The 20,492-nt window shown below is 38.7% G+C and overlaps 3 protein-coding genes across 32 annotated transcripts; 2 read left to right on the top strand and 1 right to left on the bottom strand.

Moving 5' to 3' along the window:
- Positions 1-5,513: 5,513 nt before the first annotated feature.
- LOC112293581 (uncharacterized) lies at positions 5,514-7,026 on the top strand. Its single transcript, XM_024543193.3, has 2 exons — positions 5,514-6,053; positions 6,204-7,026. The coding sequence occupies exons 1-2, from the start codon at positions 5,858-5,860 to the stop codon at positions 6,536-6,538; spliced, it is 531 nt and encodes a 176-aa protein (XP_024398961.1). The 5' UTR covers positions 5,514-5,857; the 3' UTR covers positions 6,539-7,026.
- Positions 7,027-7,784: 758 nt separating this feature from the next.
- LOC112293582 (geranylgeranyl transferase type-1 subunit beta) lies at positions 7,785-12,008 on the bottom strand. 19 transcript variants are annotated; one of them, XM_090256830.1, is made up of 8 exons: positions 11,477-11,647; positions 10,741-10,828; positions 10,450-10,502; positions 10,090-10,234; positions 9,647-9,723; positions 9,453-9,498; positions 9,099-9,145; positions 8,533-8,674 (listed from the first exon to the last, which is right to left on the bottom strand). In XM_090256830.1, exons 4-8 carry the CDS (start codon positions 10,112-10,114, stop codon positions 8,639-8,641), a joined length of 231 nt encoding a protein of 76 aa, XP_090112956.1. In that variant the 5' UTR covers positions 10,115-10,234; positions 10,450-10,502; positions 10,741-10,828; positions 11,477-11,647; the 3' UTR covers positions 8,533-8,638. The 19 variants fall into 19 exon arrangements, 15 of the variants coding, with proteins under 15 accessions (XP_090112956.1, XP_090112957.1, XP_090112959.1 ...); XR_016506984.1 differs by lacking the exons at positions 10,450-10,502; positions 11,477-11,647 and adding an exon at positions 11,873-12,002 and having other exon boundaries at positions 7,785-8,674; positions 9,099-9,241; XR_016506985.1 differs by lacking the exons at positions 10,450-10,502; positions 11,477-11,647 and adding an exon at positions 11,873-12,002.
- Positions 11,725-18,639, top strand: LOC112293579 (mediator of RNA polymerase II transcription subunit 33A). 12 transcript variants are annotated; one of them, XM_024543186.3, is made up of 15 exons: positions 11,725-11,830; positions 12,207-12,253; positions 12,421-12,709; positions 12,882-12,992; positions 13,075-13,404; positions 13,510-13,727; positions 13,820-13,924; positions 14,027-14,118; positions 14,395-14,737; positions 15,046-15,250; positions 15,439-15,553; positions 15,819-15,983; positions 16,181-16,802; positions 16,904-17,107; positions 17,335-18,639. In XM_024543186.3, the coding sequence occupies exons 3-15, from the start codon at positions 12,438-12,440 to the stop codon at positions 18,447-18,449; spliced, it is 3,897 nt and encodes a 1,298-aa protein (XP_024398954.1). In that variant the 5' UTR covers positions 11,725-11,830; positions 12,207-12,253; positions 12,421-12,437; the 3' UTR covers positions 18,450-18,639. The 12 variants fall into 12 exon arrangements, with proteins under 12 accessions (XP_024398954.1, XP_024398958.1, XP_073395570.1 ...); XM_024543190.3 differs by having other exon boundaries at positions 12,408-12,709; XM_073539469.2 differs by lacking the exon at positions 11,725-11,830 and adding an exon at positions 11,921-12,058 and having other exon boundaries at positions 13,093-13,404.
- The last annotated feature ends 1,853 nt before the right edge of the window (positions 18,640-20,492 follow it).

Genomic DNA, 20,492 nt, shown 5'->3' with positions numbered 1-20,492 from the left:
AAGTCCAAATTGACATTCGAGAGGAGGTTTTTTCAGAAACAAGAAGCTTGGAAGAAAGAAAAAGAACACATTTTATGGATCGTGGAAGGTCAACGGAAAGAATTACTCTAGAATCATTGAATATGGGATTTGGAACGAGGGAAAGTCAAGTGTCTCTTGCAAGTGGAACGAAAAAAGATAGAGTTATTAAAGCAAAAAAAAGTGATATTAAGTGATCAATACAGATGTGCAATGGAGAGGTTGAGGCCTAAAATTGACACCTTGAATGTTGAAGTAACAATATTAGCACATAATTTAGTTAATATTGGTCAGTTTCAAGTATTGATGATACAAGTTTTTGAAGCTTCAGAATGGATAAGTTAGTATGAGCACCAGTTGGAATTGAGAGATGCCTAGATTTTAAAATTAGAAGCTCAAGTCCATGAATTGGAAGAGTACAATGAAGATTTTTCAGCCCAATTGAGGAAGAATCGATGAAACGATTAGAAGAAGATGAAAGTTTGCCTTTGGAACCAAAATCAGTAGAACCAACAATGGATAATGCGGAAGTTGATTAATTGGATGGGCCAGGAGGATAGCAATATTGTAGAGTTTTGTTAAGTAGTTTTTTTTTAGATATGTATCAATTCTATGTTTGAAAAGATGCCGCACAGTTAAGAGTGGAGCTATATAGAATGGATAGAAATTTATTTTTATAAGATATTGGTAAAGTAGATTAATCATTCCTAAGGTAGTCAATTCAATAGGTTAGATGATTGAATTAGTTATGAAAAAATAGTTAAGTAGGAAATGAAAATTAAAATCTGGAATTTCATGGGTAAGTATGTAGCACTTGAAGAAGATATTAGAGGGGCCAGACTATAATAGTCATGAGCAGGAATAAGCTTGGTGCTATCTCTTGTTTCTTGTTTATTTTGTTGTTTTAGGTTTTGATCATTGTAAAGTGAATTTGTGGAATAAATCAAAGATTGTTTTATAAGATATTGAGTATGTAATTGGAGTACTATGTGATTGAATTATTATGAGAAGATATTGGGAGTTTTTTTATCAGATTTTGTGGAAGATTGTTCATGGATGGAAGATTATGATTTTTTTTTATTGAGAGTTGTGTATGTTTCAATAAAAGAAGTCTTTAATTACAAAAATTGTATGAAGCCAGATTGATTGGAATGGAAGTCTGTTATTTTTGGTATTGGATGGAACTTATGTATTTTGAGTGGTCTTTTGAGAGTGCCGGGTTGCACTTTGTTGTTAATAGTTGATGAAGGAGTATTGTTAATAAGAGAAAGTATTGTAGTATTCTTTGGTGTTTTTATTTGTTCAAAATACTATTAATTGTGTGACCCTAACGTATAAGCTCATGCGGTTAGTCTTTCATTGTATTTGAATCCTCCTTTACATGTTTATTCTGAAAAAAATTATAGGATAAATAAAATGACAATCACAAACATTCTTATAACTTTGTTAAAAAAAAATGATTTCAATCAAAAAAGACTAAAGTGTGTAAAAAATAAATAAAAAATAAATAAAATAATTATTATTAAAGTGGTTATTTTGAAGAAACATAAGGGCTTAAAAGCCATAAAAAAATAACTCAAGAAATAAATTGATTAGATTAAGGATTGCCTTGATCTTGTATCTACTTATGCTATTTGTATGGCCAAAGGATTATTAACTATTCTTTAATATTTTGCCACATAAATTATAAAAAACCTTTTAAAAAACTTTTAATGATGCTCAGTGTCTATGCTATTCTAGAAACTTCTTATACAACCTCTTAATTTAGTCTGATACTTAAGCTATTTTAAAAGCTTCTCAAATACATTGCCTAATATAGTTGATTCTAAAACTATCTAAACGACATATTTGTTAAATTTCTTAAATATTCTAAAAAAACCTACTAGTTTATAAAAAAAATAAATATTTTTTTTAAAAAAAAATTATGGTATTTATAAATATAAAAAATATCCAAAAAAATATGAAAAAAATCAAATTTTAAGAATTAAAATTTTATTTTTAAGTTTTGAAAAAATTAAATTTTTATTTTTTTTCCAATGCACATGGTTAATATACCTAACAAAGAAAATATATTGCAAGTGGAATATAATAAGTGAATTATACTTATATCATATATATGGATTTAATCTAAAATATTCTTATTTTTACATTTAGAAAAAATTATACATAAACTACAAATTTCTTTGCAATTAAATTTCTTCAAAGTAATTGGAGTTAAAGATGAAGAACCATAATTTTTTAATGTTTTAATATTATGTTATTAGATCTTTAATGTGCCTAATATATTTTAAAAAATATTTTGTTAATAGTATTTTATTTTAGATTTTATTTTATTTTAAATAAAAATATTTTCAAAATTTTATATTTAAATTTAAAATATATACTAAAATAATTAAATTCGTTAAAAATTTAAATCCTAAAAATAAAACAGAGTTTAGATTGTAGAATTTTTTTTATAACTATATAGAATGAAAATTTGTAAATATTACCAAAATATATACAGTTATATGGTTATTATTTTTAAAATATAATTACATACTAGAAATAAAATCTAAATCATATAACATAAAAGAATAATAAATAAGTAAAGTGATGTAATTTTTTATATTTCTTTAACCAATTTATAAAACTTAGTAATTTTTTTAATATATAATGTTATTAATTTAAATTAAAAATTGTTGCTTTAAAGACGTGTCTGAAAATTTTGATTCTCTATTAAATTAAAAACATAATTAGTTAACTTTTTAACTAAGAAAAACTAAGAATTTATTTTATTTCTATATTTTGTTTCTTGAAATCCCTACATCTAGTCTATTGACATCCTTGCATTAAATAGAGCAAAGTAATAGGAATATAATGCTTTCTAGTAAAGGCACCTTAAAGCTTGAAATTGATAAACTAAGATTAATATTTTTGCAAGAAAAATTGTGGTATGAATTAAAATCTTAGCTTTTTGCATTAAGGGCTAGAGTCATATCATTGTATAATAAATTCTATTTGCAATGCATTGTAATGTGTTGATTTTTGACATTACTATGGCTACTCTCATCTGTTGACTTTTTCAAGAGATCCTTATCCTATCCATGCTAGAATACTAATTATAATCCTAAGTCCCACTTTATACCACAAAAAACTTATTAGATTATGAAAAAAAAATTACAAAAATATATATATATATATATATATATATATACACATAAAAATATTAACCAAAGAGGTGCACAAATGAATACTTTAGATCAGTCATATTTTAGAATTATTGCTAAAGAAAATAAAAAATAAAAAATTCTTACAAAATATACAAAATAAGTTACTAAAATTAGAATAAATCAATGCTCAATATTATATACAAATATTTCTTATTTCTTCTAAAGAACATAAGTGTAATTTTAATTTTAATTTATAACTACATACATATATTAATTTTTAAATTTTTAATATTATTTAATAGATTTAAAATTAAATTATATATAACTTAAGTTTAAAATATTTTTATTATTTAAAAATTAAATAGAATGTTGTAAAAAATAATTTTTATTTTAAAAAAATTGGAAGAATATACAAAAAGTAAAATACTATAATATCAAGCTTCAAATAAAAATAAATAAAATTTTCTAAAATATAATAATTATAATAATAATAGATTACTAGCTAGTAAATAAAAAAATATACAAAGAATTAGTTTTAGTACAATCATCTTATATTGCATATTTAATGTAATGCGTTAGAAATAATATTGTAATGAATAATTAAAGAAATATTGGTTGATAATTAAATTATTAATAGTAGAATAATTTAATATAATTTAATTTTTTTATAGATAATATAAATACATTTCTTTAATATATTAATTTGTATAATTTACCTTCATATTAGAATTGATGAAATTTAGAAATTCAAATAACACATCCTTAAAAAATTTAATGATTCCATATTTAAGGTAGTGTGTGGATGTGTGTGTGTGTGTGTTTTTTTTTTTTTTTTTTTTTTTTTTTGTATTTTTTTCATCCATCTTTAAAACTATACCTGTGTTGTATATATCCATGCATATATTTAGTTGTTTATCTATCTAACAACTAGTTAAATTCTTTACTTGACTATTCTTATCTCCATCTTTCTTGTGTTCACCGTTTCTTGAGAGGTAGAAGCACATGGTTATATATGATGAAGCGGTATACGTCTATGTATTTCATCTATTCATATGTTTAGAGATCTATAGTATGTCACCTACATTGTACAGCACTTCATTACACCTCGATAACTAATCATAACACTTTACTCCCGAAACAAAACAGCAGATCCCAATTCTTCTAATTTTTGTGTTTACTTTCATGCACTTGACAGGGTGAGGCATTCCTCTGGCGCACCGCTCACGTGACGAGTAGATTTTCAAGCCGAATGGCGACGCTGGAAACATATCCATCGGAGCGAAACGAAGTGGGCAGATGAGTGGTTGATGAGAGATTATGGTGGTGGGGGGTGCTTTTTCACACTCCAGATCCAATCCCAAGCTCAAATGCGCAAATGAGCGCAGGGGCGATGATTCCAAAGCAGGGCTCAGGCTGAGCGTGCTCCCAAAAGTTGTGGCCGCGGATCGAAGTTATCCTCAGATTTTTGATGCCCCCGTGCCAGGCATGACTGAGTGTAAGAGAGTGATGCACAATCTGTACCCTCCATCTCCATCCCCATCTCCATCGCCGCCTCTCCCTTAGAACACCCTTGCCCTGTAAATCTCATCCCCCGTTGTGCATGCTCACACAGGGATGTGAATTCGTTTGGTAGAATTGAATTCACCGCCAGTAAACTCCCCCATTCTAATATGAAGGTAAATTATACAAATTAATATATTAAAGAAATTAATATATAAGGTCTCGGTCGTTAGTTTTCATCGCTCAAGTCAAAAGAGGCGCCGAATGTTTGAATTTGACTATGCCGATGCAGGTAATTTTGCGTCCATTTGCAAGGGTCACTTGGTACCAAAAAGGACTCCCGTTTAGGGGCTGTAATTGATGCAGTATTCTTCACTGCACCCACGACAACAAGATGGAATATTGGGAACCAAGTTGCAGATAAAATCCAGCTTTGAAGCGAGGGATCCAGATTCCAAAAGTGGACGGGAAAGTATCGTAAGGGTGTTGGATAATGACGTTGATTAAAAGGGTATTCTACGAAGAGCTATGTAAGGCCAAATGCTGCGGGAAGAGGGAGTAAATTCAAGCCTCTGTCTACGACGATCTTCCCAAAAGGTCGCTATCCACTTGCGATTGCCGTGTTCGTTAATCCGGCATTCATCCAGGGTTCGTCTCTTTAGAATGCTCTTGTAGGGCCGCTCTGTTTGCTTAGGTCGAGAGCTTCGCTACCTTCGTTTTGATGTTGCTTTCCTCGGATCCCCCGCGACGCACTCGGAGCTGATCGTGCCCCGCGATCCGCTCTTCAATCTCACTGGCCTCTATTTAATCATCACTTGCGTATGCAGGAGGGTCAAAGCCCTCTGCTTGAGCACCCGGAGTCTACTTTGAAGGGAGTAGAGTCTGAAGCAGAGAGGGTCACTGTGCCGTCCCAGGCTGCAGGCTACAGAGGAAATACTCTGTGGTGGAGTTGGTGTAATTGCCGATCTTCTTAATTTGTCGACACTTTTCAGCCAGAGAGAGAGAGAGAGGCTGGGAGTTTTCTTCGTGGAAGAATATTTGGAATTTTGCAGGAGCTGTTGTAGATCAGCAGTAATCTGCAAATTTTCGGAACGGTGGGAGCAGCTGGAGGCCGGAGTTTACGAGGTCGTTGGCAAGCGGTCTAGGAAGGGTGCTTATCCCCTCATTGTGTCATTATCAATCGAGCAAGAATGGCTCTCAAGGCGAACATGACACCCCAGCTTGCGGTCTTCGCTTCTCTTCCCTCTACATTGATTTCTTCGGGGAGCCGATCCATGAAGATGATGCCATTGGGAGGCTTGAGGAAGCCATTGCGGTGCACACGGCGTCGGAGGGCTGGTATAGCGAGAGCATCTGACATGGCTGAGCCCGAGTCAGCTGGAGCTGGTAAATCTCCCCCTTCAACAGCTACCCATCTGTATTAAAATAATCCAAGCTCAACTAGAATTGTTCTCATAATTTTCATCATAATCTCCGCACACCGCTTGGTCTTCAATACTGTTCGTGTGAGTAAATTTTACTTGGATTGTTGTGCAGGTGGCTCTAATGTAGTGGACTCCAACATGATGGTCCTGCGCAAGCGCATCCAGCACATCCGCATCCAAGAGTCGATCTACGACACGCCCGCGGACTGGTCGGAGTGGGAGCGCAATGCATACTCCAGCTACCGTGCCGACGTCTGCCTCTTGCTCAGCACTATGCAAAGCCAGCTGCTGACGATGCGCCCGGGCATGGCCCTGTCCATCGTATCAATCCTCATGGCTGTCCTTCCTGTCATGTCCATCTTATTCGTCTCCGCTGTGGGCACGCAGCTGTGGTCACTCCACTGCTCTTTGCTAGAATTGGGCGCTACGCTTCACCAACTGAACTGACATACTAACCTTCTGTAATTCATCTATACATGGAGAGTAGGGACCGTCACCCATCACTTGTTTATAAGACTCCCTTCTGTCTCTCATACTTATCAAATCTATTTTAGAGTAGTACCCTGAGCGAAGTTTCCAGGGGTAGCAGATTGTGACGAATGACACTTTGAGAGGACACCAATTGGTGTCGAGGTGGGTGTATATTTATATATTAATTCGGACGAGCACGGATGTGTCTGAATATGCCCCTGCAGAGGGCACCAGCGTCTGCAGGTGTGTAGTATGTAAGCATCGGTCACTGGGGCTCACGAGATGATCGAAGACACCGCATTACAGATGACTTCGGCGGTTTGTCTGCGGGAGCTTCGTATCTTGTCAGAACTCCTGAGATGCACAAATTTGACGTAGAATCATAGAGGAAATAGAATAGGGAGCTCCCGTGAAATCATGCACATGCAATGCTGGGAAGTTATAACCACCCATCACTTACTTGATATCTAGCCTACCTATGAGGGACCAAGGCGTGTTTGCATGCCTGCATGTCTGCATCATTGTTTGGATGGTGGGTTGTTTGGTGTTTTCTTACTCGGTCTTATCTGTCTGTTTGATCTTGTACTGTGTTTTCTTTGTCGAGTTGGTCGTCGAGCTGAGTTGAGACAGAAAGCTTTAATTGAAAGGCTCGAGGTGGGGATTGTTACTGATGGTCGTGAATCAGCTGACAGTTTTGCATGTGACTATCACATGGGAGTATATCTATCAAGTGGGAGTCTTACCCTGCCTTTTTAGATGTCAGAAGATATTTATAATGAAAATGAAAACTTATTTTTTAAAAAAATTACAGATAAATTCAATACTCTATGTACACCTTTTTAAAATATATTTCTTTGTATTTTTATTTATTTATTGTTTTGAATACCAAAATGTATACTTTGTACTGATCGGAAATGATAATGTGAGATTCGAAGAACCACTTTTGTCCCAGTAGAGGAAAAAAAATATCTAGACGAAAATGATACGGATAAATCTTGTACAAAATCTAGTTATAATCTTCTTTAAATTTGAGCAATGATCATGTTCTATGCAGAATTTATTTCTCAACCCATAAGTACATCGTCAATAAACACTCAATCGACCGTGCACCACATCTAACAGTTGTAAACAAGCAAGTGTATGAATGCCCAGAAACAATGAAATACGTCAAAATAATTCTTGTAAACATATTTCAATAATGCAAAGAGTAACACAAAAAGTGTAGACAAAGTCAAGATCTTTTTGTTTATTTGGAAGATGTTTCTCAAGCACTATTGTTTTACAACATGATGGAAACGAGATTTGACAGTAGGACTTAATAAGCTGTGTTCACATTTGCGATGGTTTACTGATTCTTTCTTCCTTTCAACTGCCCCTAAATAACCAGTAAATGTATTACAACTATTCACTTAGAATAGAAACTTGAGTTTTGTAAAAACGTTATACTTTTCACGACAGGATAACTTTTTATACAAAGTGCATACCTTGTAGCTATACTAGATGTATTAGCAACCAGCAAGAGAGATCCAATATCTGAAGCTTCCACTCTAACCGAATTTGATTAATTGGGTTAACATAACACTAGTTTCACTCTTGATTCAAACCACGTAGAACCTACAGCGATTTTAGACCCACTGCACAAGGATTGAAGTCCTGGTCCTTCTAGGAAACTCGATGCACATATGCCTTAATAGGAGTAAAAAAGATCTGGATACTTTTATAGCAGTTTACCAGAGCCACCATTTTGTACGCAAATTATCACGTCAACTCTTTAATACAGACGGTGTATGAGGAAAATCGACCAACTCTGATCAAGAAAGAAAGTTGGTAACGAGAGAAATTTACATACTTTTATTTTGAATGTGATCTTATCTAAAAAACTTGGCTGAAAGCTGAAAGAATTTATAGGTATAAAGGAGCATGATGGTTTCGGCAATTTGTTACTGCAAGAAAGACAATATACCCATATAGAAACTTCAAAAAACAAGGAAAAGACAAAATAAAATAGCAGCATGAAAACTTACAGGTGCTTGACAAGTGAGAAGAAAAGATCGGAATTCCGCAGTGTTGCACAAATCAAATGCACCACTCATTTTCAATGAGCTTCCCACCCTGGACAAACAATGTCCGGATAACTACTGGAAAGCATTTCGTTATGCAATATCATTTCATTAGTTTCTTCCAGCCTGAATGACTATTGCTTTCAATTACCTTATAGAAGGGGAAAACTTCAGGACATTAAAAAAAGAAACTGAAATCATGTGAGCACAAGGGAATTTATCAAAATGCATAGCAAGTCTTTGCAAGCTTATTTACTCTTGAAAAGCTCCAGAGTTGGTATGTCTCTGCCCTCAAAAAAGCAAACCCAACCATGCAATTCATAAAAAGACATAAAATCTGAGCATTAATTTTGTTTATTCTCTCTTTTTATGTTCACTGCGAAAGGTATTTTAAGAGGATCTCAATGAAAATCATTTATGGATATTCACAAGCGGCTGAGATAATGATGAAATGAAAGTAGAAAAAGTCAACTTACCCGAACGCACCATCCAACAAGACCTAGCCTGTCCAAGGGGGCTGCCACTGGACCCAGACTATGTCAAACCTGCCCGTTAGCTTCAAACTAGCAAGGACAGTACGTTCCGCCCCCAGTTCCAAAAATCAAATCCGAGCAAAATTCTTCACGTATCCCCAATATATAGTGAGAACAGCAATAGCAGGCCAAATAAGCTAAAGCATTAATTCATCGCAGAATGCCAGTTAACTTCTCCTCGAATCAAATTTGATACATAACGAAAGAATATCATGGTTAAAAATAGAAATCAAGTTAGGATATGACGACAGTCATCTAGATACGGACATTTCACAGAAAAGAGGTTGATAAACGCACCATGAGCCTCAAGATCTGGATATAAGCCAAAAGCATCCTCGTAGGACTGCACACAACGAAGAAGAATTAATCTTAAGTCTTTCCTAAGGTCAGGAATCAAATGACAGCAGATTCAAGATAGACTCAACAGAGGCCAGTTGAATAAACCATTAGTGCTCGGAATAATTACACTCAAGCATTATAAGTGACACTACCTGGCAGCTGAGGATGTGAGATACTGACTTTTCCACGATCATTCCTCTCCAACCATTCAACAGTGAACAGATAGTTGCTACCTTTACATAAACCCAAACAAATCCCTCAGCAGCGTCATGAACATTCTTAAGGATAGAGTGCAACAAAAACACTGAAATGTAGCAAACCGACAACAAAGAGGTCACAAGAAGCAAACAGACCCAGGATAAAGTAGCAGAATCACACATGTCAAATAAGCTAAAGCCATTGCAATAAGGAACCCACCCCACCTGCACAGTAGGTGAACCTCAAATCCCTCTCTGCACAAAGCTGCTCTGAGCAGTAATTGTTGATATAGTAGCAAATCTCAGAATCTATAATAGAAGAAATAATATTATGCTGCCAAAAGGTGCCATGATGATGATGGAGTTAAGTTCGAACAATATCGAATTACTTTACTGACCTGCCATCTGGCTGCTGAGGGTCATGGACAGTGCTGAGAATAGCTTCAGCCTCCACACAAGACAGGTTGTCTCCTAAAATTCGTAAAATGCATTGTGCCAAATAAGTCGATGCCGAGTGGCCCTCATCATAAAAATTGGAGGGGACTGCACACAATACTTTACGTAAATGTTACTGTTCTCTTATTGCCACTGGCTGAGCCGAGAAATAACAAAACACAGTGTAGGGTTACCAAAGTTTATGCAGTCGATAAAGGTTAGAGTAAAAGACTGAATCATGGCTTCCAAAAAGAGAACCCAGCAAAGGGGATGCCAATCCAGTCAACCACAAGGTGTTTCTAATATTTGGTATTAGGACGTACTCCATTCTTGCAGAAAGAAATACCGATAGAAAGCGAGCCTCGAAATCCAAAAACTGGTTGTATCATCAGCAAATTACAGTAAGTAATATGACTGCTTGATCTGCCATCCATGCAACTTGTTGCAAGCAATCATCTAGCAAGTCGATACCCATTTTGTCGCAGAACAGGAATATTGTAGTGTTGCATGCTAGGGGTAGGACCACCTTAAGCACCCAAACTGCATACTAAATGCAGTAAATGTTTCCCATTCATTCTAGTCAGGTGTAACTAGACATAACGTTAGTAACATACTCTTGTTTACAGAGCTGCTTGGATGATCTGCCGCAAGAGGAAGCACCTGAAGTGAACATATCCATTCAATGATATTTACTGCTGGGATCTGCACACAAAACATTTCAGGGACATACATTTGTGATTAGTTACAAATTTCGGAGAAATTGGAAAAGCAAGCCCTACGTTGCTTGTTGAGTGCAAGATGAATCACCCTCGGTTTCTACGCCAAAAGATATGAGAAAGACGATTGCATCTTCGCAGCGTGTAAAGCAACGAATAATTTTCAATTCAGAGGGAACTGTGAGAAAGAAACCCAGGTCCGCAGGAATTTCACGATAATCCCTGCAAAATTGCAACAGATAATGCTAGAAAGGCTGGTCAAGAGGACAATTCATGGGCATCAAGTGCTCGACAAGATTCAGGTTCCCGGCAACAACAGACTGCTTTCATCATCGCCGAACAAACCTAATCAAGGACATTCAAGACACCAGCACAAAGACTGCGACATAGGCAAGAGTGAGGCGGTAAACATCGTTGGATTCGTAGTGGGACGAGAGCTGCTTAAGAAGCAAATCTCGGAAGTGAAACAGATGGGTTCGGTGCGCAAACTCTGTTCTGGCCAGTTTGACTTCCACCAACACTTCAAATCGAACGCACATAACTAAATTCCGTCAATCATTCTCTCTTTGTTTCTCTACGCACAACAACTTCCACCATAACCACGAATACAAACCTTAAAAATATTCTCACTCACAATTTCCTTTCGTGCCGACAAGCTTCAAAATATAATAATCCAAAATGCCCCGGCAATTGTCCACTTAGTAAAAGATAGATATGTGTCCTTATGATAACTAAATTAATCCTTAATCGCTGTTATAGTGGTTCTAGAAGGAATCGATCGCGCCAGTGACGATATCCACCAACCCCAAATGAGCACTTGAGGCTCTTCTCAAGTGCTTCGGCACATTATGCTCATCACCGAAGTCCAACAAGACTCCAGACAATAAGACAAGACAAGCGGCTTTGATGGATTATTCAAAGGCATCAAAGGAATTCCCAAGGCTATGACTTGAAGTCAATGGTGGGGTCAACTTAGAGCTTCGAGAAGGTCTGCACAAGTTCAAATACCCTAGAATAGATTGGCGGTCACCTTTCCGCATTTTAGAAGTCTAGGTTTCCAACTGAACATAAACCTGCATGTCGATGTAAAGATGACCTGTACACCCATCGCTCTAGACCGGTGCACCAAATAGGTCACAATCACAATGCTTGAATTGGTATATAAGTTGGGATTCGCAGTGTAGCATGCGGAGAAACTGAATGATGAGACTCTGTTGTGAGTACTCTGCTAGTAAAATTACTCAGAAGCTTTGTCATTGATTGTCTAAGTCTTCCGATCGTGCTCAACTTGCTCGTGGGAAGTGTCTTTCATGTCCGTGAGAGGGAGGCGATCATTATGACTGAGCCGGTGCATTCATTTGCAGGCATTGAGCTAAACAGGGGTTATTGACATCGGAGGACAGTTGTTGAGGTTAGCGCGCGCTTTTCTTGCAGCATTTGGTAGAGAGATTTTAGGTGGGTGGTGATGGGGGGTTCGTGTTTGACCAGCAACTTTGTGTCTGTAGGAGATGCATTCGAAGGATTGCTGTTGGGTTTCATTGTGATGTAGAATTTTTTCGGTGTAGCGGAGTATTCCAGGTTGTGTGCGGGCAGAGATGCAATCGTCATGGAAGGCAGTGCTGGAGGTGACGAAGACGGCGTTGGCGCAGAATGATCCTCCTCTGGTATGGGGTGCGGATGTAGCCACCTGCATCCATGAGCAAGGCACTGGATTGCCTAGTGTTGAGCTTTCTCCTATTCTATTACGTTGCCTCTTGAGAGGCGCCTCTAATGGCCCGAACTTTGCTACCATGTGGAGCTATATCCAGCACGCCTTGTCCTGTCACATGGTCTCCGCTCTCCACATGATTGCTCTTCTCACAAGCAGGTGCATTTATTATTCTCTCAATCCTTCTTTCTGGGCTTCGCGATCAATTCTCCCTGTTTCACATGCTTTTGAAACACAGGAGTGCATCTGATTTTGCCAAGATATGACGACCTCCTTGTTCGTATTGGTGTCCTGTATAAACTTTGTTGACGATGTGTATCTCCACATACAGGATCATACCAACTCGTCAACAGCAACCTGAAATGTACAAAGTGTATTTGGATCTCACAGGCACCTATGTATTTTCCTTCTCATCCACCAAGCTCATGCCATGTCGAGACAGGTGATAAGCACTTTCTTTCCTCCATTTACACTTCATAAGTGAACTTCTTTATTTAAATGCAGAATGAACAGAAATTTCACAGGTATGTCATTTGGCACAGGGTTGTAAAGGCCGTAGACGAATCCTTACAGTTGTCTAAGTCGCCGGAGGCTCCTATTACGGAAGTAGGGGTAGTGATTGTGCATTTTCTTTTCACCCTGGTGGCGCGACTGGCGGAGGCCGTGTATGAAGATTGGAAATCAAATAAAGGAGTTATGCATGGTCAGATGATGCACCCTGGACATGAAGAGAAGGGTGAAATGGGGATAGAACAGCTGAAGAGGACTAATAGCTTGGCAGCAGTGCACCTTATGGCTAGAATCATGCACAACAAGCGCACTGCAGGAATTCTTCGCATCGCTCGCCGGAATTTGTGAGAAACACGAAACCTATTTTAATCGTTTTATTAGAGTTTGACTAACAATTTAAATGATGACGCTTTTGCAAATTGGTAACGTAACTGGGCTCGGTTGAGCAGGCAAGACCAGTGGGCATTATTTGTGCAAAGGTTGCAAATGGTGGAGTCGTTGACCAATGATCCTTCATCCATGGCACCCAAAGAGACTGTAGAGGCGTTGGGACTATTAGCAAATGCTATTCAACAAGGCCTTCGTCCAGAATGGCGCCCGTCGCAGCTGCCAGTCATCCGATCGTTGCTGCCCACCCACTCTCGGTCTTGGTCCTTCGGCAATGCAGGTACTTTTTTTGCCATGCGTTCTAGGGTTTTCATATTAACTTTAGAATTTTAAGGATTTGTGGTATCACCTTTAAGCTGTCATATGTGGCAGGTGGGCTGGGCCAGAGCTCATTATGGCTTCCATTTGATATTTATATGGAAGCTGCTATGGAGGGACGTCGCCTTTCTACAAGTTCCAATTCAGAGATATTGGCTGGTTAGCTCCTATACCTATACCTTATGCTTGTTTGGTGAGAATGCTTGGTAATCTATTTTTTTCATTATGAGAGTGACATTCATATTCGGGACTGGCTTGCAGATGCGATGAAAGCTATGCAATCCGTACATGCTGCGAATTGGGTGGATTTATTTTTGGGTCTTTGGACAGCAGCTTTGAGATTAGTCAAAAGGGTATGTTTTTATTATAAACCTAACTTGAAGGATGCGATTGAGTATCGTATTTCTTGGTGCCTCAAATTACGAGGAATGGTTTACCAACCTCAATATTATGTAATGTTGTAATGTTGTACAATTTCATTCAAGATACTGCCACTGTAGTATTACACCAGTTACAGGTACCATGAGTTTTGTCAAAGAAAGGAGCAATTTTCTAATATCCATGACTTGTATACATAAGTCTCTGTGACGATTGTTCAGTTAAATTCGGTTCATGGTCGTGTGGTGCAGGATCGTGAATCTTTTGAAGGGCCTAATCCACACGTGGAATCACGCTTGTGTATGCTGTTATCTATTTTACCAATTGCATCGGGCATCGTGATTGAGGAAGAAGAGAAAGGGCAATTACACCCTGAGAATATATCTGGAGATGACAAAGAAAGAAAAGTTGTAGGAGGTCGACGTGCTGCGTTGGAGACATGCCTCAAGGTTCTTGGCCAGTTTGAGTCTCTTTTGATACCTCCAGCCGTTGCAGTTACTGCAGCTAACCAGGTGGCTGCGAAGGTGGCTGCTTTTCTGAGCTCTGGCGTGCAAAATTTGGCTGCAGATGTCAGCAATTCTGGAAAGTCTGCAGGTCTGTTGGTATATATGAAACTGCTGCGTTTTTTGGACAGATCAGCCCTTTCGGGGTATCTTATATTATCCTCCATAGAAGCGTATTGCATACCTTATCATAACGTTTGAGAATTGCTTGTAGGGCTCTTTAAAGCTTCGAATGAGAAACGCGTGATCAAATCATTGTAGTATAATGCGTTGTAATGGGGTGACCAATCTTTTGTACACATGCACCTTAATACTGAGGTCATTTATGCACATTGATCTGGTACGCATCAAACAATCGGTGCTCTTACTCTATATGTGATATTCGGATGTGTGCTTCAGTTGGAAATATGCGGCACTTGATCGTGGATGCGTGTATAGCCAGAGGTTTGATGGACAAAACGGCGTACTTCTGGCTTGGATCCGGAGGTTCGCTTACAAATGTTCCTGCATCTCCTTCCCAACCGTCTCCTTGGTCAGCATTCATGGAGGGAGCTCCCCTCACCGGTTCCTTACGGGCTGCACTAATGTCAAGTCCTGCTGGAAGGTATACTAGATAATAATTGTTTTTGATCAGTTTAACTGCAACGCGCGTTAATGAATAACATGAGAGATCAACTATTTCCATCACATTAATTGCTGAAATTATTATATGCCCAATGCCCTGGATATATATGTTTATCTCCAAGTTGATGTGTAGTTTGCTGGCTCAGGATTATGTGGTATGATTGAAAGTGTTGCAGAGTTGGAAAAGGTCTATAAGACAGCCATTCTTGGTCCCGAAGAGGAAAGGGCAGCAGCAGCGAGCATCCTTTGTGGGGCATCCCTCGTCCGCAGCTGGACAGTACAGGTCTGGCTTTTGTTACTGCTTTAGACTAGGAAATGAGAAAAGTAGTACAAATAATTTTGGCGTTTGCAGTAATAATAGTTGTCGTTGTTGTTAATGTTATTATTATTTCTGGTTGTTTCATCACTATTGCTCTTCCAGTCTTGTAGTGCGAGTCTATGCGTGTAGTTGATGTGCGTGGTATCTACGAGCTAGGTTTCTGCTTTTGAGTCGTGTGTTTCCACAGATATCACTGTCAGACTTTGTAACGGAAGGGTACTTGTGGCAGGAACTTGCAGTGCATTTTGCAGTGCAACTTTTGTCTCCACCGGTTGGTGACAACTGGGGTGGGAACAGTGGTAACGCACTAATTGGCCATGCGCCTATGTTGTATGCTGCACTTCAAGGCATGAATAATGCTGATGCGCTCAATGTACTCTCCTTATTTGGCATGGTACTAAAAGAACCCTACTTTACACTTGTCCTTTCCACTGACTTCCGTAGCGTCTCATTAATGTAGTGATTTTTCAAGCACAGGATAGTCTTCTTTTCTATTGTCCATCTGGAGATTATTACTTCACCAAAGGTTTTTCTTCACTAAAACTCGGAAGAGAACCATGTCAGCACTTTAACCAACTGTTGTGGCCACAGTTCCCAGAAATGGCAGCATCTCTTTTACCCATCTGCGAGGTATTTGGATCGATCACCAACGCAAAGCCGGTCGCAACAAGTAATGGGGAGGAGCTTTCAGCTCATATGGTCTTCACTGTGGCCTTCCTACAACTTGTCAAGTTGTGGAAGTTCCACCGACCTCCTTTGGAACATTGCTTGCTGGGCAGCGGAGCTGGTCTCGGTGCAGACTTGAGCCTTGAGTATCTACTCCAGCTACGTAACATGCAACTGGCCTCTCCAGCCAAGCAGCGCATGCAAGTGCTTGGGTCAACTTACACGTCTCCACCAAATTCTGCAGTCATTACGTTAGACTCTTTCCCGCGGCTTCGGATTTGGTATATGCAGCACCAAGCGTGTATCTCTTCAACAGTCACAGGCTTGGTTCGCAACAACCCTGTGCATTCAGTGGGAGATCGCTTGCTTGCTATGATGTTCAAGAAGGTGAACAAATCAAGCTCCGCTCCTTCAACACCAAATGAGGACGTTGCTGGCAGACCAGTTTTGTGTGCGTGGGATATTATTGCAGCTGCACCAATTGTATTGGAGTATGCACTGACAGCGTGCTCTCATGGCACGCTCCCCCCTCGCGATTTAACCACAGGTATGGTTGCTGCTTATACTACTAAAGTTTGCGAGAAGAGTAGTATGCATTTCTTGAGGTAAGTTGATTTAAATTGTAAGTGGATGTTTATTTGTGCTCAGGACTTCGGGATCTGGTCGATTATCTTCCAGCTACTATTGCGACTATTGTTAGCTACTGCTCCGCAGAGTGCACCAGGGGTCTGTGGAAGTATGCTTCAATGAACGGACAGGACTGGCCCAGCCCTGCCGCTAATCTTCTAAGCATACAAGGCGAGGTGAAGGATATTCTGGCAGCTGCTGGTGTTCACACTTCAAGTCCATCTGGTAATCAATTGCAATGACTGATTACATGGCCATTTTTATTTTGATGGGCTGTTCTTTTAATACACAACAAGCCCTCAGTCTAAGTTCTCTGATGAGTATGCATCTGCTCAAATACGAGCATCCAAAAGAAAAAAGAAAAAAATCTACTTTTGTCTAGGTGCACTTTTTTATTGCTGTTGTTGTACGCCTTGAAGTTATGTGTACTCAACCAGCTGCATATGCAACAGGTACGGGGGGAGGGAATGCGCCCGTGTCAATACCTCTACCGCTTGCAGCTCTTATAGGTTTAACCATCACGTTCAAGCTGGACAAGTTCGGCGACACGGTGCTAAGCGTTGCAGGTCCTGCCCTAGAGAGCTGCTCTGGTGCAGGCCCTTGGTTCAGCATGCAAGTAGTTGCAGCTCTCTGGGCCCAGAAAGTTAAGAGATGGCACGACTATATCGTTTTTGCTGGTTCATGCCACATATTCAAACAAAGCAAGCCCGCCCTCTTGCAACTCCTCAAAAGCTGCTTCGCCGTCACCCTTTCCACCTCAGGAGCTCTCGGTTCCAAGCTCCAATCTCATGGTGGTGTAGGGGCTCTTCTTGGCCACGCAGCATGTTCCCCATACGCTCCAGGAATCCTATACCTCCGATCATACTCTACACTCCATGACATCATGTTTCTAAGCGACGAAACCTTGGTTCTCGTCGCTGAAGCAGTCGGAGAATTAGGAGGTCATGTTACTGAAGGAGAGTTGCTCGGTCATGCAAATCGTCTACGGTGCGTCCAAGGCTCCATGTCCACCTCCATGTCGAGAGTAATCCAAGCTTCCTCTCTAGGAGCCTCTCTGCTATATGTCTCCGGGGGAACCACGCTCGTAACTAAGCTCTTCACTGAGAGCATTCCGACTTGGTTCCTCGCCAACAGTGGCTCCAAAGGCAGCCAAGCACCTGGCGGCTTGATTCTAGAGGGTTATGCTATAGCCCACTTTGCTCTCTTGTCAGGGGCTCTCGCATGGGGTGTCTCTGGCTCTAATGCAGGATTATCTGTAGACTCGGGAGTTCCGGTCTTGATGCGAAGGCACCATGTGCTGGGCTCTCACATGGAGTTTCTGGCATCAGGACTGGGAGGTGATCTGGCGGTGAGCTGTGAGCAAACTCTATGGAGGTCGTATGTGGTGGGGTTTCTGGCGCTAATGGTTACGTGTACGCCTACGTGGATATTGGAGCTCAAAATTGAGACGTTAAGGAAGCTTGCAACAGGGTTGAGGTTTTGGCATGAGCATGACTTGGCTGTGGCTTTGTTGGAGAGAGGGGGGCCGTCGGCTATGGGAGCAGCAGCAGAACTTACTCTAGGTTAGGAGGTGGAAGATTAGTGTAAATCGTATTGTTTTCTTTTGTACAGTATTTTGCACTTGGTTTTCGTTCTTGGTGGTGGTTTTGTGAATGTCTGGGTCATGATATTTGTTTGTATATTACTCCGCTGTGGGTATTTTCCCAATCAATGTAAGAGGTAGTTTGAATAAGAGGCAGATGCCAACTTTAATTTTAGCAGTGTTGCTGACTGAGTACTGAAAACTTAGCAAAAGAGTCCGTGGGAAGTTACATAACTGCAATGAATATGCAAGCTTGGTGGCCACTTGGGTGGTCGGTCTTCCAATGAGACAGTTCTCCACTCTGAACTTTGATGCTGGATAAAGCGTTTTCGAATTGCCATGTTAGGAGATGCAGCACTTAAGAGTAAGTATGTAGAAGGCTAGAAACTAACTCTTTTTGCCTCGGTGCTGATTAGAACTTTCCTCTGATAATGTTATGCCTGTCAATGACAAACAGCTTATGCTTTTGTACACGCGACTGCAACGCATAGACAGAACATGTCATATCCTTAGCATTTTCAATTTTCTCTCTTGGTATTCAGAAGTTTTTTTTTTTTTTTTTTTTTTTTTTTTTCTTTCTTTTTTCTGTTCTTTCCTAGATACCTTCTATTATCAGAGGAAATTATCTTGAAAGTATCTTTGTGACTGCATATTTGCTTGGTCTGATAAATGAAATGTGTAGGCTGTATTTTAGAGGCCAGTGTTATTTGTAACGACAACGGCTAAAAATTTCAAATCAGTTTACCCGACATAGATACAAGTGAAGAGATTGTAGCACTCGCTAAAGCTGCGAATGCAACCGACTTAATTGTACTGTTTCCAGAGGTGAAAACTCTGACTGGACCCCTCCACCGTAACCACAAGCTCAAAAGTGGTCTCATCTATGTTGTTGTGTAGAGTCCATGGCGTTCAAACAATTGCTTGACGCAGTTTCTGGTGCTCCACAGTGAGCACAATTCTGGAACCCTGATAGTGTTGGCAAGCTCCTCAGCCTCCTGCATGGGGTTGTTTAGAGTTGCTATCACAGGAGTTATCCTTTGCTCAGTCTCCTTCAACATCAGACCCACGTCTCATATTGTCCACTATGAAATGCGCGCAGAAGTTTGGAACTACTACTGGATTGTACGCATTCAAATATTAAGACGTGGAAAATCTGCTTCACCTGTTCGGTTTGCGTTCACCATGACTGACTCAACTAACGCTTTCTCAGCATTCTGAAACCTTTTTGACATTAGTTGTAGAAAATATGTCTTTATCCGCAGACGAGAAATCAAATCCTGAACATTGTCTTCAAACTTCACATCCAAAAGCATGCCGACTCATCTTTTCTTCCAATTGTTCAATGAGGTCTGTAGAAGACAAGGTTAAAGGTCACAATTTTTTATATTATTTTATTTTTTTCAAATTTTAATTGGCTAAAATTGAGAAGCATTATTTGGTTCTCTCTCTCTCTCTCTCTCTCTCTCTCTCTCTAAATATGTATATATATATATATACAATCCAAATTATGTAAGGAGTTTTTTAGTTCTAAATGCTATATTTCATATTTGTATTTACCTAGAAATTAAGAATCCTAAACCAAATAAATAACAACAAAATAAATTATTTGAATTTTATTTCTTTTTTTAAACATCTTGTTTTAATAAATAAAAAAGATGGATTATAATAACTTTTAGACATTCAATACTAGGGTTTGTGCTAATATTGAAGATGTTTTATCATAAAAATATATCAAACTAGTAATTCTCAAATTATAATAAATTGATTTATTGACCAAAAAATATGATATGGCTGGTTTGGATGTCACTTGCAATTTTTAAAATAAGAATTTTATAGTTTTAAATAGTTTTTCAAAATCTATGATATGTGTAATACAATACAAAACATGATTTCTTTTTTTTTACCATAAAATTTAAAATTATGAAAAATTATGAATTCCTACTTGTTTATTAATTACTGCATATGATAAAGATTTAAAAATATTAAAAATGAATAAAAAACCAAAGTCAACTTATTAGTATTGTTATG

This window comes from Physcomitrium patens, chromosome 16 (assembly GCF_059467195.1).
Source record: "Physcomitrium patens ecotype Gransden chromosome 16, ASM5946719v1, whole genome shotgun sequence".
NCBI lineage: Eukaryota > Viridiplantae > Streptophyta > Bryopsida > Funariales > Funariaceae > Physcomitrium > Physcomitrium patens.
This window is presented reverse-complemented; position numbering and strand designations above follow the sequence as displayed.

Excerpts from the sequence above, each read along its gene's own strand:
- LOC112293581 (XM_024543193.3), top strand. The coding sequence starts at position 5,858 with ATGGCTCTCAAGGCGAACATGACACCCCAGCTTGCGGTCTTCGCTTCT. Across the intron at positions 6,054-6,203 it reads GCCCGAGTCAGCTGGAGCTG|GTGGCTCTAATGTAGTGGAC; the intron begins GTAAATCTCCCC and ends ATTGTTGTGCAG.
- LOC112293582 (XM_090256823.1), bottom strand. The coding sequence starts at position 11,950 with ATGGGTGTACAGGTCATCTTTACATCGACATGCAGGTTTATGTTCAGT. Across the intron at positions 9,724-10,089 it reads CCTCAGCAGCCAGATGGCAG|CAACTATCTGTTCACTGTTG; the intron begins GTCAGTAAAGTA and ends ATGTAAAGGTAG. Across the intron at positions 9,499-9,646 it reads CTCACATCCTCAGCTGCCAG|TCCTACGAGGATGCTTTTGG; the intron begins GTAGTGTCACTT and ends CGTTGTGTGCAG.
- LOC112293579 (XM_024543186.3), top strand. The coding sequence starts at position 12,438 with ATGCAATCGTCATGGAAGGCAGTGCTGGAGGTGACGAAGACGGCGTTG. Across the intron at positions 12,993-13,074 it reads CTCATGCCATGTCGAGACAG|GTATGTCATTTGGCACAGGG; the intron begins GTGATAAGCACT and ends GAAATTTCACAG. Across the intron at positions 16,803-16,903 it reads CCCTCGCGATTTAACCACAG|GACTTCGGGATCTGGTCGAT; the intron begins GTATGGTTGCTG and ends ATTTGTGCTCAG.